Source organism: Bubalus bubalis, chromosome 4, assembly GCF_019923935.1.
Source record: "Bubalus bubalis isolate 160015118507 breed Murrah chromosome 4, NDDB_SH_1, whole genome shotgun sequence".
Lineage (NCBI taxonomy): Eukaryota > Metazoa > Chordata > Mammalia > Artiodactyla > Bovidae > Bubalus > Bubalus bubalis.
The window spans coordinates 91,919,069-91,938,806 of record NC_059160.1 but is presented as its reverse complement, the minus strand read 5'-3'; the positions used below and the strand labels follow the sequence as shown (position 1 = coordinate 91,938,806).

Sequence of the window (19,738 nt, the reverse complement as noted above, 5' to 3'; positions counted from 1 at the left end):
AGAGAGAACTCCTTTAAGAAAAGGAGGTTAGTGTATTTAAGAGGGGGGAGGAAGAAGAAAAAGTCACAACTCTGTAATGACAAAACTTCAAAGACCTCCAGGACTGATTCTGTAGAGATGGGCAAGTTGAAGATTTCCATCCTGTTTGTGGCTGCAAACATCACAGGAGGGTTGTGAAGATCCAAGAAAATTATGTGCGTGAACATGATTTGCAAACTATAGGGACAAAAACAAAAGCTAGTAGTTGCCACTACAAGACAATTTGAGCAATTGATAAAACGTTGATATGGTCACACCAGGACACCTACAGCAAGTCTTGGCACAGAGGCCATTTGGGAAAGTGGTTAAGTGCTCAAGTCAACCTGCCCTGAGTCCAAAGCTTGATTTCACCATTCTCTTGCCATGTGACCCTGAACAAATTATCTAATCTCTCTGTGACTGTCTTTAACAAGGAATATTGAAAGCTTATTCTTTAAACTCAGAGAATTTTTGTGAGCAGTAAATAAGATAATGTATGTAATATGCTTAACCCAATGCCTGGAATCAATTTTAGCAGCCAGTACGTTCTAGGATCAGTTTCCATTTTATTTTTTCTGCACTGTAGATTACACCATCTAGAATAGCAGTGAGAGGCTAGTTACAAATTATAAGGGGTATAAGACTGGGAGCATAAAGGAGAGATATTACATATTTTACAAAAAGAGAGGAATACAAGATAATAAGTGATCCCACAGCATTCCTCTCTAGTTCCTCCTTTTTACTCTCTCATCCCATCCATAAACCTTGTTTTGTTCCTGACTTCCAGGCCTGTCTCACCTCCACCTGATTTCCCTGGCCTTCCTGCCCAGCCTGGGGCCCAGAATCAGCAACTGTAAGGATGCTACACCTGACACACAGAGCTGTGACCTTGCCCCGTCTCTGCCCAGTTTTTGCTGCTTGACGCTTGATGTCGGGCTGCCTCTGCACATCTTCCAGCACAGGAGCTTTTGTCACCGTCTTCACATCCACAAGCTTACCCACACTTCCTCCCTCTGAGCAGGTGACCTCACTTCATGTGGTACTGAAAAGACAGGTTCTGTCCTGTGAACTCCCACCTTCTCAGCCTGGCTCACTTTCCTCCCCCAGTTCCCCCTCCTTACAGGCTAATGAGTATCACCTCTCATCCTGCTGGGTCCCACTCCATCAGTTATCCTCACTCTCTTCTTTCCATCCATCCCTTCCCTGGGCTTCTCAAGTCTCTCTTACCTAATAAAGAAATGTTCCTGCCACTATATGATCCAACAATTCTACTCCTGGATATATATATTTAAAAAAAAAAACCACAAAACATTCATTTGAAAAGAAACATATGTCCTAAAGTTCATAGCAGCATTATTTATAATTACCAAGGTATGGAAGCAACCTAAGTGTCCATCATATGATGAATGGATAAAGAAGACATGGTGTATATACATACAATGGAATAATACTCAGCCATAAAAAAGAATGGCATTTTGCCATTTGCAGCAACATGGATGAACCTGGAAAGCATTATGCAAAGTGAAATGAGTCAGACAGAGAAAGACAAATACTGTACAATACTTCTATGTGGAGTCTAAAAAATACAACAAACTAGTGAATAAAACAAAAAAAAAAGAAGCAGACTCACAGATATAAATAACAAACTAGTAGTTACCAGTGGGAGTGTCGGGAGGGAAGCAATATAGGAGTAGGGGGAAAAGGGTTATTATGGGATTATATGAAATCATGTGTGTGAATGTTTTGAAAACTGTAAAGCATTATAGAATTTAAAGATTCTTTCATTCAATAAAAATAAAGTTTTAAAAATAAATTTAAAAAAGAAATGTTCCCAGTGAAGTGCTACTCTTCCAAGTTCCTCCATCAGGTCACATTCAAGAACAGTCTATTGATCTAGCTCCCTTTCCTCACCATCTCCTTGCTCCATAGCCTCTGCATGTGGCTGCTCTCCACTGACTGCCTTCATTAGGGACACTAAAGTCCACTAAACCACTAAGTCTATCATATTATGTCTCTCTCAATTCAAAAGACTTCCTGGAGAGCCCACCAGGCTCCAGACATCCTCCCAATCCCTAATGACTTCCTCCCCTTGGTGGTCTGGGCTCCCCCAACACCTGTGCCACTGCCTTCCCTGGCTCACTTGGACTCCTCTGACTGCTTCTCCAGCCCTTCCACAATCCACCAAAGGATGGTTCTCCAGGTTTCTGCCCCTTTCTTCTCTCTTTTTAGTGATATTTACTCTCATGATTTCAAAGTTTCTATCTACAAATGACCCCCAAATGTTTATCTCTGGAAAGTCAACATGTTCCAAGGCAAACTCACTGTCCTCCATCTCAAATCAGGCTCATACTCATTTCTTATATTTTTATGTCCATGGCATCACCATTTTCTCAACTTTCCAGGCTGGAAACCTCAGTGTTACCTTGTATTTCCACCTTGCCCCTCAGCACTCCCTCCCACAGATTATGACCATCCACAGATTAGATCAAGTCTTTTCTCCTCCCATTTTGAGAACAGTAGGGGCCTCCTTCCTGTCTCCCCTACCGATTCAATCCTACAAACAAGCCTTCCTGAAGCACTGCTCTGATCCTGGTTCACTCCTGCAATCAGGACCCCTCATGCTCTAGCACACAGGGGGCCCAGCCTCCTTTCTAGTCTTTTCTTTCTCTAGAACAAATTATACATTCAGTAGAGAAAGAAAGGGAAAGCTCTCTAAAAGAACTGAGTGATCAGCTCAAGAGAAATCAAAATGGAAATCCCACACATGCCCACACTGAATAAATGTTCTTGGGGAAAAAGTCTAGAGATGTATACCTTCTGCATCTACCCCAACAACAGAACAGCCTGGTTTTGACTCTGTCTCCTTCTCATGGCCTCAGCTGATGCTCCCACCCTCACCTCACACTGGTCTCCACCTAAACCAAACTGCTATTTCAAAAATGTGCCAGTGCCTTCCAGACACTGACTTGGCTCACTCCTTCAAGACTCACTGCAAATGCACCTTCCTTCTTGGTATTTTTGCTGATCCCTTCGATCAGATGTGCTGCCTCCTTCCTGTAAATCCCCAAAGTCCTTGGCTAGCATTCCCTTATGCACTTATTTTCTGCATTGCATTACAGTTAGGTATTTATCAGTTTTCCTCCCACTACTCATCTGCAAGCTCCTCTAAGTCCCAGGGTAGGGCCTCCCTGGTGGCTCAGTGGTAAAAAATCTGCCTACCAATGCAGGGGACATGGCTTCAATCCTAGGTCAGGAAGATCTCGCATGCCTCAGAGTAACTAGATCCATTGCCACAACTATTGAGTCCATGCTCAAGAGCCCAGTAACTGCAACTAGTAAAGCCTGTGCCTATGCTCTGCAACGAGAAGCCACTGCAATGAGAAGCCTGCACACAGCAGCTAGAGAGTAGCCCCTAGTCACCGCTACCAGAGAAAAGCCCACACAGCACAGCCAAAAATCAATCAATCGGCCAATAAAAAAGTCCCACATTATGGGGGTCCCAGGCTTCCCTGGTGGTACTGTAGTAAAGAACATGCCTGCCAATGCAAGAGACATAAGAGACATGGGTTCAGTCCCTGGGTCAGGAAGATCCCCTGGAGGAGGGCATGGCAACCCAGTCTAGTATTCTTGCCTGGAGAACCTCATGGATAGAAGACCCTGGTAGGCTACAGTCTATAAGGTCACAAAGAGTTGGACACAACTGAGCGACTTAGCATGCAGAAAGAGCAGAGAGGGGGAGAAAGGACCAGAGAAAATATCTGAAGAGGTAATAGCTAAAAACTTCCCTGAATGGGAAAGAAAAAGTCAACCAAGTCCAGGAAGTGCAGAGAAGAGTCCCTAAGACACATAGTAATAAAACTGACAAAAATTTAAAACAAAGATAAAATATTAAAAGCAACAAGGGAAAAATGACAAAAAACATACAAGGGAACTCTCATAAGGCTATCAGCTGATATCTCAACAGACACTCTACAAGCCAGAAGGGAATGGCACAACATATTTAAAATGATTAACAACCAAGAATACTCTACCCAGCAAGACTCTCATTCAGATTTGATGGAGAAATCAAAAGCTTTTCAGACAAGCAAAGTGAAGAGAATTCAGCACCACCAAACCAGCTTTACGACATATGCTAAAGGAACTTCTCGAGGCAGGAAACACAAGAGAAAGAAAAGACCTACAGAAAATAAACCCAAAACAATTAAGAAATTGGTAACAGGATCACACATTAATAATTACCTTAAACATAAATGGATTAAATGCACCAACCAAAAGACATAAACTGGCTGGGTGGATGAAAACATGCATGCACTTCCACTTACATCACGCTGCTTAACCCCTCAAATTGTATGTAATTATTTTATATTGCTAGGTTAATCATGTTCCCATTATGACTTGCAATTATAATTATCTTACTATTGTGAAAACTGATAAACATCTTTTACTATTGTGATTATGTAACTATTATTCACTTAATACTGTTTTATCATGACTGGTCAACAGAAAATAATAGAATTCTATATCACTAATACTACCATTTAAAAGAAAAACCTGTAACCACTTTTTAAAATCCAGATGCATATCAGAATTATCTTGGAATTTTTTGAAGAATACAAATACCCAGGTATTGCTTTTTTTCTCCAAAGCTCCAGATGCGTTTCTAATGAGCAGCCATGTTTAAAAACAACCAGGCTCCAAAGTTCATTGCAGGACTGTTTACAATAGCCAGGACATGGAAGCAACCTAGATGTCCATTGGCAGATGAATGGATAAGAAAGCTGTGGTACATATACACAATGGAATATTACTCAGCTATTAAAAAGAATGCACTTGAATCAGTTCTAATGAGGTGGATGAAACGAGCCTATTATACAGAGTGAAGTAAGTCAGAAAGAAAAACACCAATACAGTATATTAACGCATATATATGGAATTTAAAAAGATGGTAACAATGACCCTATGTGTGAGACAGCAAAAGAGACACAGATATGAAAAACAGACTTTTGGACTCTGTGGGAGAAGGCGAGGGTAGGATGATTTGAGAGAACAGCATTGAAACATGTACATTACCATATGTGAAACAGATCACCAGTCCAAGTTCAATGCATGAAATAGGGCACTCAAAGCTGGTGCACTGGGATAACCCTGAGGGATGGGATGGGGAGGGAGGTGGGAGGAGGTTCAGGATGGGGGACTCATGTACACCCATGGCTGATTCATGTCAGTGTATGGCAAAAACCACTACAATATTGTAAAGTAATTAGCCTCCAATTAAAATAAATAAATTTTTAAAAAGAAAAAAAACACAACTGGACTATATGATTATCTTTCATTTTTGTCTAGATTGTTTTACTTTTTCTATTTCATATTCATTCAGTGTCCACACTTCATTTAGTTTGTTTTCCTAGTTCTCCATCTCTTCTTTTTATAATGTTCTCTCTCAAGCCTTTATCAAATGTAATAGAAAATCTTTTGTATATATATGTATATAGTATGTATAATACATATATTTTAGAAAACTCGGGAATTTTTCCCTAGCTAAAAAATTTATGACATTTTGATTCCACTCGTTTGACTTAGTATGAATAGAATGCTAGATTTCTAACTTATATTCACTCAAAACTTTGATATAGTTCCAAGTATTTTGGCATCTAGTATCACTGCTTAAAGTCTAGAAAATTTATTATCTTAGTGATCTTTTTTAAAAAATTTGAATGAAGCTTGAAACTGCTTATCCAATTCTGAGAATATAAAGAAATACTATGTTGTTAAAAAATAGGAAATTAACATGTGATACAGTATTATTAACTAAAATATAGATTTTGTTCAAATTTCAAAAAAATTTATGCTAGTGTCCATTATTTATTTTCATAACTTATTCAGGACTCCACATCATATTTGATTGTATTGAGCAGCTTCAGCAGCATGCAACAAATTCTGGTAAATTCTCTTTTCATTTTTATTCTATTACAAATATTTGCTGTGTCCTTGTTATGGCTCCTTAGATACACTCAACATTTAAAAGTAGACATATAATTTCCAAATACATGGTATTTTAAAACAATCTTTGATGTTAATTTCTCATTTTGATATTAATTTCTCTTTAAAATGCTTTCTTCTCTGCAATCACCCTCGATGTTTTTCCAGTCTTCTAACTGTATTGAACCTTTCAATGACTAAGTCAAAGATCTCTGGTAAAAGTCACATTGAAAATGTGACTTGAAAAGTCACTTGAAAATATGTGGGTTATTTTCTTTTTTTTTTTTTTTTTGCTTTTCCAACATAAACATTTTATTGAAAAAAATATTAAGTAATTTACAAATTCCTCTGTTCCTCTCTGACATGAGAGGAATAGTACATCTCCACTTGCCAAGAATGGTGACACCAGCATAGCAACTGAAACCATCTGTAAACAAGGCTTGTGGTTATTTTCCCTTCTCCAACTGACAATACAGAACTTGCCATAAGGGCACAGGTATTAGTAAAAGCATAAGCAAGCTGGAGAGTGAACAATGGCTCCTACTTATCCCTTTTCCTTGAGATACCATTGGCACGAGTTCCACTGAAGAAAGTTCCCTGTGGCCTGACTTTGGCCAGGGTGCAGGAATCACCACTGGTTGGGGGCAAACACGTATGGTGACCTGGTATCTCATGTTAGGATACTACTTTCAAATATCTTTTGATATTGATCTCTAACATACTTCCACAGTGATAAGAGAACAGACTCTGTATTATTCCATTACCTTTATGCCATCAAATTTTTGCACTTGGTTTTATGTCCCTGGATATGTTCCAGTAGTCTCTCCTAGTTTATAGTCTATGGGAATTTGAATAGAATTTGTATCCTACTGTTGTGTGGAAACTGTATAAATCTTAATTATGTTGAATTGGTTCACAGTGCTTTTCAGGTCTACTCTCTCCTTCTACTTCTCTGTATCTTGATTCTATTAACTTTTGAGAGTTTGATACTGAAACTCCAACTAAAAATCTTAATTTATCTACTAAAAAAATAATTATAATATATAGTGGAACTATAGGTAACCTTGTTCTATATTTTCTAAGTCTACTATAAATGTGTTATCATATTTTCATAATTTAAAAAATTTTTAAAAGAAGCAAAAAAAAAAAAAAAAGTCCCAGATCAGACCTTCTTCCTCTCAGAATTCCTTATATAACAGTATCTGAAAAGGGCCACAAAAGGAACATGCAACCAAAGTGAATGTGCTTAGAGTGGATAAAATACTCACCAGGGCATGAGATGATTGAGCAGGTCCTAACCAACCTAGGAATGGAAACCTCAATCCAGGAAGAGTTCCTATATAAGGGACTTCTGCAAAGAGTTACTAAGGAAGACTTTTCCTTCTCTAAGTAGTATATTTGATCCAATCAGTTCCCATAAATATTAGCCAACCACAGCACGTGCTTTTGAAAACACCAGAGAGACAGGCAAAAATGAAAACAAAACCCAGCAGAGGTCAGAGCTAAGAACAACCAAAACATCAGAAAACCAGACATCAATTTCCAGGCTGGAGACTCAGAAACAGGGACTCATATATTCTGAGTGAAATCAGAAAAGATGACAAACAAATGGACACTGGGAAACGAATGCAGCACCAACAAAGTCCAGTCTATCTAATGGGATTCTGCAGCCCAGGGACTTTACTAAACCTAAACTAATCCTGTGGTCACTTAACTGGCCTCTCAACTGCTCTCCTACCCACACAGTCTTCGTCCCCCTCATCTACGTACTTACTCACCCAAATTCCACTTTTTTCCCAGTCTTTCTTCCAGTTATTGTCAAACCTACTCTCTAGGGACTGTGTGCAAATACAAGTATTCATTTAATAAAACTTACTAGGAGATGTAATTGTAGACTTTACTTTTTAAATAAGTATGCACACACATACAGAGAGCAATCATTAGTGAACTGGAACTGAATCTTGCAGAGCATGATAGGAATCACAGAGCGAGCCCACCCTGCGGATGGAGTCTGGACTTCTGGAAGCTGAACGCATTCTGAGCACGCTAGAGTATGGAGCATGCACACAGAACACAGAACGCCTTCGCACACACTGATGGGTGCCCTACTTCCTGGGCTTCAGGTTGAGTCAAAGTCAATTATGGCAGGGAAAGTAAACATGTGGAGCATTTGCAAGCCACCCCTTTTCCCCTGCAACCTATAACTAAGGCCAAATGGCTCTTACCTCTTTTAAAAACTTATTAGAAGGTACCAAACTCACTCTAGGATTCATTAGTCTAGTAGCTAATCAGGAATAATGATCTGCCAGAAAAGATGGAAAAAGCCATTCCCTCTAAATAAAGCCACTGCTCTATGCTCCTCTGGGACTGGGAGAGTCCACTGAAGAAATCATGCACTATTGCTCTTTTTGAGTTTCTCTTTGGAAATTTGTCCTAATGTTTGCTTTTGACTCTTCAAATATATATATATATATATATATATATATATATATATATAAAGCAAAGGCTTCCCAGGTGGCACAGTGGTTAAAAAAAAAAAAAATCTTCCTGCCAATGCAGGAGACACAAGAGATATGAGTTCCATCCCTGGGTCAGGAAGATCCCCTGGAGGAAGAAATGGCAACCCACTCCAGTATTCTTTTCAGGAATAGTCCATGGACAGAGGAGTCTGGGGGGCTACAGTCCATAGGGTCGCAAAGAGTTGGACACAACTGAGCACACACACAATGAAATGGTTTAGAGCATCTTCTCCTGCTGATGGAGTTAATTTATGCAAAAAAAGAAAAAACAACCCTCACATTTACAAAAGTCTCTAACAATGTCCAGAGATTACATCTCAGTAGTTCTGAACATGGTTTATGTTAGGTGGTGTCAAGGGTGTAGAACAAAGGGGAAGGAGACCCAGAGATTTATCTGCAGCCACAGAACCTTGTAGCATGGCATTCATAGAGAACTGAATACAATTAGAACAGTTTACTTGTCTTCCATCAGAGTGGGACTGATTTTATTCCATGTCTTCTAGAGACAGCACCTGCCTGAGCACAGCCTCACTGAGCTGGGATGCCCTGGGAGACCACAGTATGGTCAATCCTACAGCACATTACAACTTCCTGTTCTCCTCTCCAGAGCTACTCAAGAACCATATCAGGCCTGAGGAGTGGGCGCTATTTGTCCTCCATTTGCCTGTAGTGCTTTTTTCTTAAGTGCCAACATAAATAAGATTCTAGTTTTCAAAACGGTCTCTGTGTAAACGACTGTTTCCTTGTACACTATCCGCTAGCAATGCCATCATCACACATGGCCTTCTTTTACAGGAACATGTGGAGACTGCGTAAGGAATAGATGACGTCATCTTGAGCAGATGCTCCTACTGGCAGCTACTCAGCTCATCTCTGTGATGGAACTCAGTCCTTGGGACCCAAGAGAGTTTGTACAAGCTAATTATTCTACTCCCAAGTAGAGAAGAGTGTTCATAAATGGTTAACTTCTGGCTGAGGGCAAAGGTCTAGTGGGCTCAGACAACTAAACGAAAAGTAACAGTACTCCCAACTACAGTGAGCGGATAGAGAGGTAACAGGATTAACAAGGCAGAAGGGGTGTGGCAATACATAAAAATGTCCACATGATGGAGCAAGATTTTGAGGTTGGGTGGTTAACTCTGGGTAGGTCCTCATTTGCAGGTAGTATGATAGAGTGGAAAGAGCAGAATTCCATCCCAGTCTTACCTGCTTAGATCCTGAGAAGTTTCCCCACCATGTAAAATAGGTATGATACCTACCTGCCTTGATTGCTGTGAAGATTAAAAAGACAAAGAAGTGCCTAATCAAATGCTTATCACACAAGGGGTATTCAACAAATGTTCACCTCCCACCTCCACACCCTTCTTTCTTGCTCTTTCTTCCAACTGCTGAAAGCCACACTGGCTCCTCTTCCATCTGGTCAAAATAACTTGGGAAGCTTGATCTTGATACATCCAAATACCATTGACCTCCACTGAGCCACCCACATAAATTCTCATGGTAACAGACCCAGAGGCTGAGTCAGCCTCTACAGCTTTGACTCTCCCAACCAAAGGACAAGTTTTCTCTGGGGATTGTACAACTTTGATGAAAAAAAAAAAAAAAAAAACCCAGCACAGGAACAAGCAGTACAGAGAGAACATTTCACATGCTGTCTCAATCATTAGAAAGTTGCTGTATCATAGCCTTCAACGTTGCAGGAGATGCTATAGAGATTTCACAAAGGCTTCTGAGCCAAATGTGGGTTCGTGTTAAAGTTATCGAGGACACAAGCCTTTCTTTAATAACACTGAGCATCACCAGCACTATCAGGACACTAGGCTCTGCAGGAAAAAGCAGAAGGACAGCACATGCTGGTCATGTGGGGAGACGGGGGTGGGGAGGGGAGAAGAGCCTCGACAGAGAGACAGATGGACAGAGCAGGTCAATTAAAATGCCTCTTCCTTCCCTTCCACTTCAGTGGATTTTTATACAATTCTGTGCTGTGGACCCTCAGCAAATATGCCACAGGTGTGTGTGTGTTTTCCCTTTTCTTGTTTAGATTGAAAACACCAGACAGAAATGGGTTTTAAGGGGAAAAGCAAACATTACAAATGGGATAAAAATAAGGTTTTATGTTTAAACTGAGTTTTTAAAACTATTTGTATTTTATTTTGTATAGATTTGTGTTTGTATTTTACACAGATCTGTAATTTTTGCTTAATGACTCTAAGCAATCATCAAGAATCGATAAGCTGATCTGAGTGCTTCGCATTCTCAAGGAATAGGTCATTTATTAATACTTACATCGGACTTTACTCAAAGCACTGTCTCACTAGCTGTCTACTAGATTCTAACAGTAAGACAGGTAGTATTACGTCTACTTTTGTTTAAGAGATGAGGAAATTGAGGCTAAGGGAAATGAAGTGATTTTCCCCCAGGGTCTCATAGCTAGTGAGCCAGAGTTAGGACTCTAGCCCAGGTCTCCTGACAGCAAAGCTGCTCCTCCCCCACCAGGCCGCCTCTCACTGATTTCCCTCAGTACATGTAACAGCAGGGCTTACCTTCTAACTCTTCCTTCTCATAGTGGATGTTGAGAATTGTGCTGGTCCCACCCTGATCCACCACAGCTTCTTCATCTGGTCTCTGTTGAAACATAAATTAGTAGCCACAGTAACACTCATACATTCGTTCAAACTTTCATTCAAGTACTGTGTGTGTGCCTTACCCTTTATGCAACACTGAAGGGGAAAACCCAGTGGTTTACAGATATTTTCCATTTGAACCTCACAATAACTCTGAGAGGCAAACATGGCAGCCATTCTTTCTCATTTCATAAATAAATAGCCTGAGTCTTGGAAAACTTTAAGCAATTATTGCCCAAGGTCAGAAACATGGTAAAAGGCAGAAGTAGGATTGAGCCGACCCACTCCAGTGTTCTTGCCTGGAGAATCCCAGGGACGGGGAAGCCTGGTGAGCTACCGTCTATGGGGTCGCACAGAGTCGGATACGACTGAAGCAACTTAGCAGCAGCAGCAGCAGCAGCAGGATTGAGCCGAGGTCTTGTAACTATGGATCCCATGTCTTTTCCACCTCCATACTCTACCCATAAGTCTGGACAATGTATTGGAATTTTGCAAGTGGTGTCAACCACATTGCCTCATTTGGTATAAGCTGGTCTCTTTGAGGGGATTCCCTGGTGGTCCACTGGTTAGGACTCTATACTCTCACTGCCAAGGACCTAGGTTCAATCCCTGGTTGGGGAACTAACATCCCACAAGCTGCATGGCATGGCCAAAAAGAAAGTGTTGGTCTCCTTGACCTCTCTGCAGCATGAAGCCTATTTACCACTCTGTCCTTGAAATACTCCATCCTGCTCCTCTGCCCCATTCTAAGGTTCATCTCCTTCCTGCAACCATAATTCCCAAGGTTTGTTTCCCATGCTTGAGTCTTGCAATTTCAACAGCATACTGAAGCTATGAGGCTCAGTATTTGACAAGCCACTGGGATGCCATGCCTCAAGACCCATGTGTCTAAAACCCAATGACTCTTCCTTCCAAACTAACATCCTGTGCTCATATACTTACTCCTACCCATGGCTCCATGGCTCCATGATTTCTTAGCCCACGTTTGAAATTTCTAACTTATTCATCCATTCCATGTATTGAGTACCCATCGTATACCTTCCAGGAAACAGTTCCCTTTTCTTACCAAGTCCTCCTTTGCAATTCTCTCAGGTCCACTTCCCACTCTCATCCTCTCTATCGCCCACTCTCCCGCCCTTTCAGTCAGAGTGGACATTGTTTTCAGTTCTGGAATCACACTCATATTCTTCCCTGAGCACTGTTCCCTCAGCCTAGAACTATCGCCCTCTCCCTGCTGTGCCCACCTCCACCACCAGCAGCTAACACTTATTCATCATCCCAATCCCAGCCTAAAAGTACTTCCTTAGAAGCCTTTCCTGACTACCCTCCATTTATATGCCCCCAAAGAACACTGTATTTCTCCTTAGAAATGAAATCTCTCTGCTCCTTAGGGAGGGACCATATCTGTCTTCCTCACCATGGTTTCCCCAACACCCGATGGATTTTTCGCATAGGAAGTGCTCAGCAAATCTTTCTTAAAAGAATAAATGTAATGGCATCTACACCTTATCAAGACCCTCACCAGATCCGGAATTATTTCAAAAAATATCATAGCTAATTTCCCTGCCAATCAATTTCTTCTACCAAACATGCAACTCCAGCCAGGCTCTCTGACCCCATGGACAGCACACACATTCCCATCTTCACGCATTTGCTCACACTATCTGGTCATCTAACAGGCTCTTCCCCAACTCTCCAGCACGCCAAATCCTCACCATCCTTCCATCCTGCTCAACATTCCAGCTTTAGGTTCAATTTTACTATTTTATAGTTATCATCGATGCCCCCTATGTTTTAAAAAATAAAAAGAAAGGTGGAGAAAACTATTTAATTTGCTAACTTTTAGCTAAGAAAGGGTGTTGGAAAAAAATATCTGCTTATACTTAAAAACATATAAAGGAAGAACAAGCCATAAGGGATATTTTTAAGTAGTTACCTACAGAGGAGGGAGGCAACGGGGTAGATGCAAGGATAGAAAGACTAAACTTCTTCGAAGATGACTTATATTGAAAATTTTAAAACAAAATTAATTTATTAAAAAAATCAAAATTTTAAAAAACAATTCCCAGAAAATGAAAATAAATGCCAAATCGATCACATAACTATTCTAAGAGAAATTATTCCAAATAAATTTAAAACATAATTAACTCACTGAACATCCTTAGTGACACATGCCCTAAGGACAAAAAGAATTTGAAAAGATCTGAAACTGCTTTTTAGTTGTCATATTGTTGGTTACAGTGTTGTGTTATTTTTCAGAGACTGTTCTGTGCTGTGAAATACAGTAAATGATTACATGAACTTACGCTGGCACTCTCAGTGTGACTGAGACCTGGGGTTCTCAGCAGGGGTGAAAGGAGATACAGTTGTAAGGCAGAAGTTAAGTAAAAACTATATAGTCCTGAATTTGAATTGGAAGTATCAACAAGAATATATATATGACATATTTATAACTTTAAATATTTTAAAATTTATAAATTTATATTTCCTAGCTCTTTCCAGACAAAATGTCTAGAAAAAATTATCAGTCGGTAGCAAGAAGTATCATTAGCACCTAGACTGTGGTCTCTTAAAATATCATTTTCTGCTAAAAGGCACTCAAAGACAACTAGGTATGTCAAAAGGACTCAAGGTCCAACTTAGAGAGGGCCCTTTCTAACACAGGGCAATCTGAGCATCAGGAAAGGTGATAACTGTGACAGACTGAAAACATCAAATACATTTGAATCCATGAGTTCACCATGTCACTTTAAAAATTATTTAACTGGTCAACATTGGAGAATAATACTAGCAAGTGAAAAAGTGAAGTGAAAGTGTTAGTCACTCATTCGTGTCTGACTCTTTGCGACACCATGGACTGTAGCCCGCCAGGCTTCTCTGTCCAAGAGACTCTCCAGGCAAGAATAATGGAGTGGGTTGCCGTTCCCTTCTCCAGGGAATCTTCCCGACCCAGGGATCCAACCCAGGTCTCCTGCACTGCAGGCAGACTCTTTTATCATCTGAGCCACCAGGGAAGCGCAATACTAGTGAGTGAAAGTCGCTCAGTCATGTCCGACTCTTTGAGACCCCATGGACTATGCAGTCCATGGAATTCTCCAGGTCAGAATACTGGAGAGGATAGCCGTTTCCTTCTCCAGGGGATCCTCCCAACCTAGGGATCGAACCCAGGTCTCCTGCATTGCAGGCAGATTCTTTACCAGCTGAGCCATGAGGGAAGTCCCAATACTAGCAAACCAATTCATTATTTTGCAAACTGGTGAAAATTCATCCTGGCTTTCCTATATAAATTGTACCTTACAGTGATACCATCGAGTAGATGAGAGAAGTTTCCTATTGTAGAAAAGAATAAATGAAAAAAGAATGTTAGTATTAGGACATTGCCATTTTACAATCCCTAATGGACTGCATTGATTTTCAAGGCCACTAACACCACAAAAAAAGAGACAACCAGACACTATGCCTCCTAATGGGAGACCTTATCACCACCCATGAGGTAATCTTACCAAATAAATTGTCCCTGAATCTGATCAAGACTCTAAGCCCAGACACCAATTTCCCGAAAATACAAAGAAACACAGTTCCATGGAAAAACAACACCACAGGAATATAATCAGCAAAATCCAGACTGTGGGAAACTCTAAAGCTATAGGATAAATCCTCTCCCCACCATCTTTTTTTAAATAAATAATTGCAAAAAGACAGAGAGACAGAGACAGAGGAACCTAAAACCAATAGGTCAAAAGAGACAACAAACCAATCTCAATGTGTGGACTTAATTTGAATCTTGATTTAAACAAACTAATGAAAATAATTTTTTAGTTATTGATAAAATAATTTTTAAGAATATGACATTTGAGACAACTGGAAGTTTTTCTTTCATGACATTAAAGAAATTGTTATTTTCTCTTTAGGTGGTACTATGCTTATTTTTTAAAGAATCTTTACCTTTTGGGACTTCCCTGGTGGTTCAGACAGTAAAGAATCTTCCTACAATGCAAGAGACCTGGGTTCCATCCCTGGGTCGGGAAGATCCCCTGGAGAAGGAAATGGCAACCCACTCCAGTATTCTTGCCTGGAGAATCCCATGGACAGAGGAGCCTGGCAGACTATAGTCTATACAGTTCACAGGGTTGCAAAGAGTTATTTTAGCAAATTGTTATTTTCTCTTTTAGGTGGCACTATGGTTATTTTTTTACAGAATCTTAATCTTTTAGTACTCATACTGAAATATTTACCAATAAAATTGAGCAATTACATAGATATATAAAATAAGTTAACTTAGAAACACTATTTTTCTCACATTTTATAAACTAATGTTATTCACAACCCTCAATACATCTTTAACATCAATGTCTTCCTCAATATCATAGATGCTTTGAGTCAATTTTCCAGAGCATGTCAGTTTCATTTCCACCTAAGTGGTAAAGGCGCTCATAAAAAGTCAAGTCCTTTCTGAAGAATAACTTCTTGGTGGAAAAAACTCATCTTTATTCTAGACTTACTTATTATTTGTGAATTTCCTGATAGCAGGAGCCATGTATTTTCATCTTTTTATTCTCCCAGAGCCTAACACAGGAGTTACCACTGTAAGTAGCCTGCACTCCTGTAAGTTCCAAGAGGGTGGGTACTGTGTCTTTTGTTGACCACCACGTACCTAGCACCTAGTACCATGTCCAGTATGCGGTAAGTAACCAATACCTTTTTTAAATTTATTTTTAATTGGAGGATACTTGCTGTACAATGTTGTGCTGGTTTCTGCCATACAACATGAATAGCTGTAAGCATACATACATCCCCTCTCTCTTGAACCTCCCTCCCACCCCCTACCCCATTCCACCCCTCTAAGTTGTTATAAAGTACCAGGTTGGGCTCTGTGTGTTATACAGCAACTTCTCATTAGCCATCTATTTTACATATGGTAATGTATATGTTTCACTGCTCCTCTCTCAGTTCATCCCACCCTCTCTCTCCTGCCCCCACTGTGTTCACAAGTCTGTTCTCCATGTCTGCATCTCTATTCCTGCCCTGCAAATAGGCTCATCAGTACCATTTTTCTAGATTGCATAATATGTGTTAATTGTACAATATTCATTTTCCTCTTTCTGACTTACTTCACTGTGTACAACAGGCTTTAGGTTTATCCACTAGAACTGACTCAAGTGGGTTCCTTTTTATGGCTAAGTAATATCCCACCATATATATGTACCACAACTTCTTTATCTACTCATCTGTCAATGGACATCTAAGTTGCTTCCATGTCCTAACTATTGTAAATAGTGCTGCAATGAATATTGGGGTACGTGTGTCTTTTTAATTACAGTATCCAATATATTTTGATGAATGAATATTTGTTAGTTTTCCAAACTTTCTTATATCATCATATGTTTCCTCATAAAACTTCACATATATGTACACCTATATACATATATATGAATAATTTTTCATGTTGGCTTCCCCACAGTTTTGTAATATCCAGAGGACAGGGGCCAACTAATTATAATGCTTAATACTGTCCACAGACATCTGACACAGCACAGAACACAGAATCTGGAGGAAGTGGGGGAGGGAGGGGTGATTGATTTCTTGACTCTAAGACTGTAAAAGCAAACTGTATAGAGCAAGGTCAATCAGCTGAAAAATTCAGGTTGAAAATCAACTTGCTTGCTACTTTAATTTAGCTTAGTTAATCACAGTCTAAAGTCACTGAATAAATGTTCATGCATCTTCTGTGTCTTACCAAAGAAAACAGAACTACTGTCAAACACCATCAGCCAAGCACTGCTGAGATCTATTGCTCAGGAAAAAAGATTCCTTTCAAAATATTACTGCTCACTGACAATGCCCTTGGTCACCCAAGAGCTCCAACAAAAATGTACAATGGCATGTTGCTTTCATGCCTGCTAACAATACAACACCCATTCTGTAGCCAATGGATCAAGGAGTCATTCCAATTTTCAAGTCATATTATTTAAGAATACATTTCATAATGTTTGTAGTGCCTATGGAGAGTGATTTCTCTGATGGGTTAAAGTAAATTGAAAATCTTCTGGAACAGAGTCATCATCCTAGATGCCATTAAGAACATTCATGATTCATGCTAAGTCGCTTCAGTGGTGTCCGACTCTGTGTGACCCCATAGACGGCAGCCCACCAGGCTCCCCCGTCCCTGGGATTCTCCAGGCAAGAACACTGGAGTGGGTTGCCATTTCCTTCTCCAATGCATGAAAGTGAAAAGTGAAAGTGAAGTCGCTCAGTCGTGTCCGACTCTTAGCGACCCATGGACTGCAGCCCACCAGGCTCCTCCGTCCATGGGATTTTCCAGGCAAGAGTACTGGAGTGGGGTGCCATTCATGGGAAGAGGTCAAAATATCAATATGAACAGGAGTTTGGAGGAAGTTAATCCCAACCCTCATGGATGAAGCCTTGAGGAGTTTAAGACCTCAGAGGAGGAAGTAACTGCAGATGTGGTGGAAATAGCAAGAAAACTAGAATCAGAAGTGGAGCCTGAAGATGGGACTGGATTGATAGAACTACACAATGAAATTGAACAGATAAGGAGTTGCTTCTTATGAATTAGCAAAGAAAGTGGCTTCTTGAGATGGAATCTACTCCTGATAAAGATGCTGGGAAGATGCTGTTGAAATGACAACAAAGAATTTAGAATATTACATAAACTTAGTTGATAAAGCAGTAGCAGGGCTTGAGAGGACTGGCTCCAATTCTGAAAGTTCTACTGTGGGTAAAATGCTATCAAACTGCACTGCATGCTACAGAGAAACTGTTCTTGGAAGGAAGAATCAACGGATGCGGCAAACTTCACTGTTGTCTTATTTTAAGTAACTGCAACAGTCATCCTAACCTTCAGCAAGCACTGCCCTGACCCATAAGCAGCCATCCACATCAAGGCAAGACTCTCCGCCAGCAAAAACATTATGACTTGCTAAAGGCTCAGATGACGGATAGCATTTTTCAGCAATAAAGTATTTTTTAATTAAGGTATGTACATTTTTTAGATATAATGCTATTGCACACTTAGAGATTACAGGAGAATATAAACATAGCTTTTATATGCACTGAGAAACCAGAAAATTTGTGCAACTTGCTTTACACTAGTCACTTTATTGTGGTGGTCTGGAATTGAACCAGCAGTATCTCCAAGATATGCCCGTATTCTGATACGGTGGTCATGCCATAAAAGAAGAAAAAGGGTCCTTAATCTTTAGTAATACATACTTAAGTTTTTACTGATGAAATACAGTGTTGAGATACACTGATGAGATACAGTGTCTGGGATTTGGAGACTGGGTAGAGACATAGATGAAATAAGATAGGCTGTCTGTTCATTGTTGAAGCCAGGTCATGGGATACACGATGATTCATTTTTCAAGTCTCTCTACTTTGGAATATCCTTAAAATGTTGGATAAATTTCAAACATATTAAGCTTTGCTTAAAATCATAAAACATGAAAATAAAAGAACATTAAGTCTCAGTTGTCTGTGCTTCTTGCGGATTCCTCACCATTTGATTAGCATGGACAGCTGACACTGTCCTTTATGGCAGCGAGGATTTCTTAATCATGAATTTCCAGGGTTCCTATGAATGGGCTTCAGAGGATTATGTGCAAGTGTGAATTTTTCTTAGGAGAGATTCCATAGCTTTCACCAGATTCTCAGGGGTACTTGTGACTCAGAAAATATCAGCATCATGAGAATCACATGGTATAAGTTTAGGAGAAAAAGGAAAGGAGGAGGGGAGGGAAAGAAAGGTGAACTGGAGAAACGACCCGGTTTCTGTACCTCTTCCTGACTCATGATCATGACTCACAATACAAATGTCAATTGATGTGGGTGCCTACCTGAAGGATTAAGTAAGATAAAAAGAACTAAGAGGGTTAAATACACATTAAAACACTGAAATTGCAAGGCACGTTGTGAGAAAGAAAGCATTGTTATGAGCCTTGAAAAATGAATGAATTACAGCTGAGTAGCAGACCAGCTTCTCACTTACAGTTAATGGACAAATTAAAAGGCAGAGGCGGGGCTGAGTCTTACATGATGGTTCCAGATCCTTGAAGCAACCACAAAGGCTGTAGCAGGCAGTGGAGCCCACCTTGAGCCTCTCCCTGACCCCTCCCTGTGGCTCCACTCTGGTCCAGAGAGGTGGCAGTCCTGCCAAACTCAGCTCTGCTTCCTCTCCTGCAGTCAGCCCCAGACCCTTTCACCTCCAAAGACCCCTTTCATCTTTTATCCAATGTTTTCAGATAACAGCCTCCTACCCCACCCACCCGACAACAATAAGAGTCAAGTGTTGATTGAGTTCTGATACACAACCATTTTTAAATCAAACACAGAAGTGACTTTCAGGGTTTCTAATCAGCAAGCTGAGTTTCTATAATTAATATTGGGAACACATATTTACAGAACACTGACTGCATACCTAGCATTGGGCTTTACATATATCATCTCAACCCTCACAACAGTCCTAAATCAAGGCTAAGTAAGATCTCACAAGGGCTGAGACAGGAGGAACTCCAACTTGAGTCTCCCTGTATTAACATTATATACTATAACGTATCAGCATCATACACTAACATCGCC

At 40.1% G+C, this 19,738-nt stretch overlaps 1 protein-coding gene across 6 annotated transcripts in view; it reads right to left on the bottom strand.

Annotated features, from left to right (window-relative positions):
- SLC4A8 (solute carrier family 4 member 8) overlaps nt 1-19,738 on the bottom strand; it is an 84,201-nt gene that overhangs the window by 58,153 nt on the left and 6,310 nt on the right. For 5 of the 6 annotated variants that reach the window (XM_044941757.2, XM_025284198.3, XM_025284192.3 and 2 more), the window contains exons 2-3: nt 11,060-11,141; nt 9,776-9,787 (exon numbers count right to left, since the gene is read on the bottom strand). In XM_044941757.2, coding sequence (XP_044797692.2) covers nt 9,776-9,787; nt 11,060-11,141 — 94 coding nt within the window. The remainder of the gene's footprint in view (nt 1-9,775; nt 9,788-11,059; nt 11,142-19,738) is intronic. The other variant, XM_025284193.3, reaches the window with a different exon arrangement.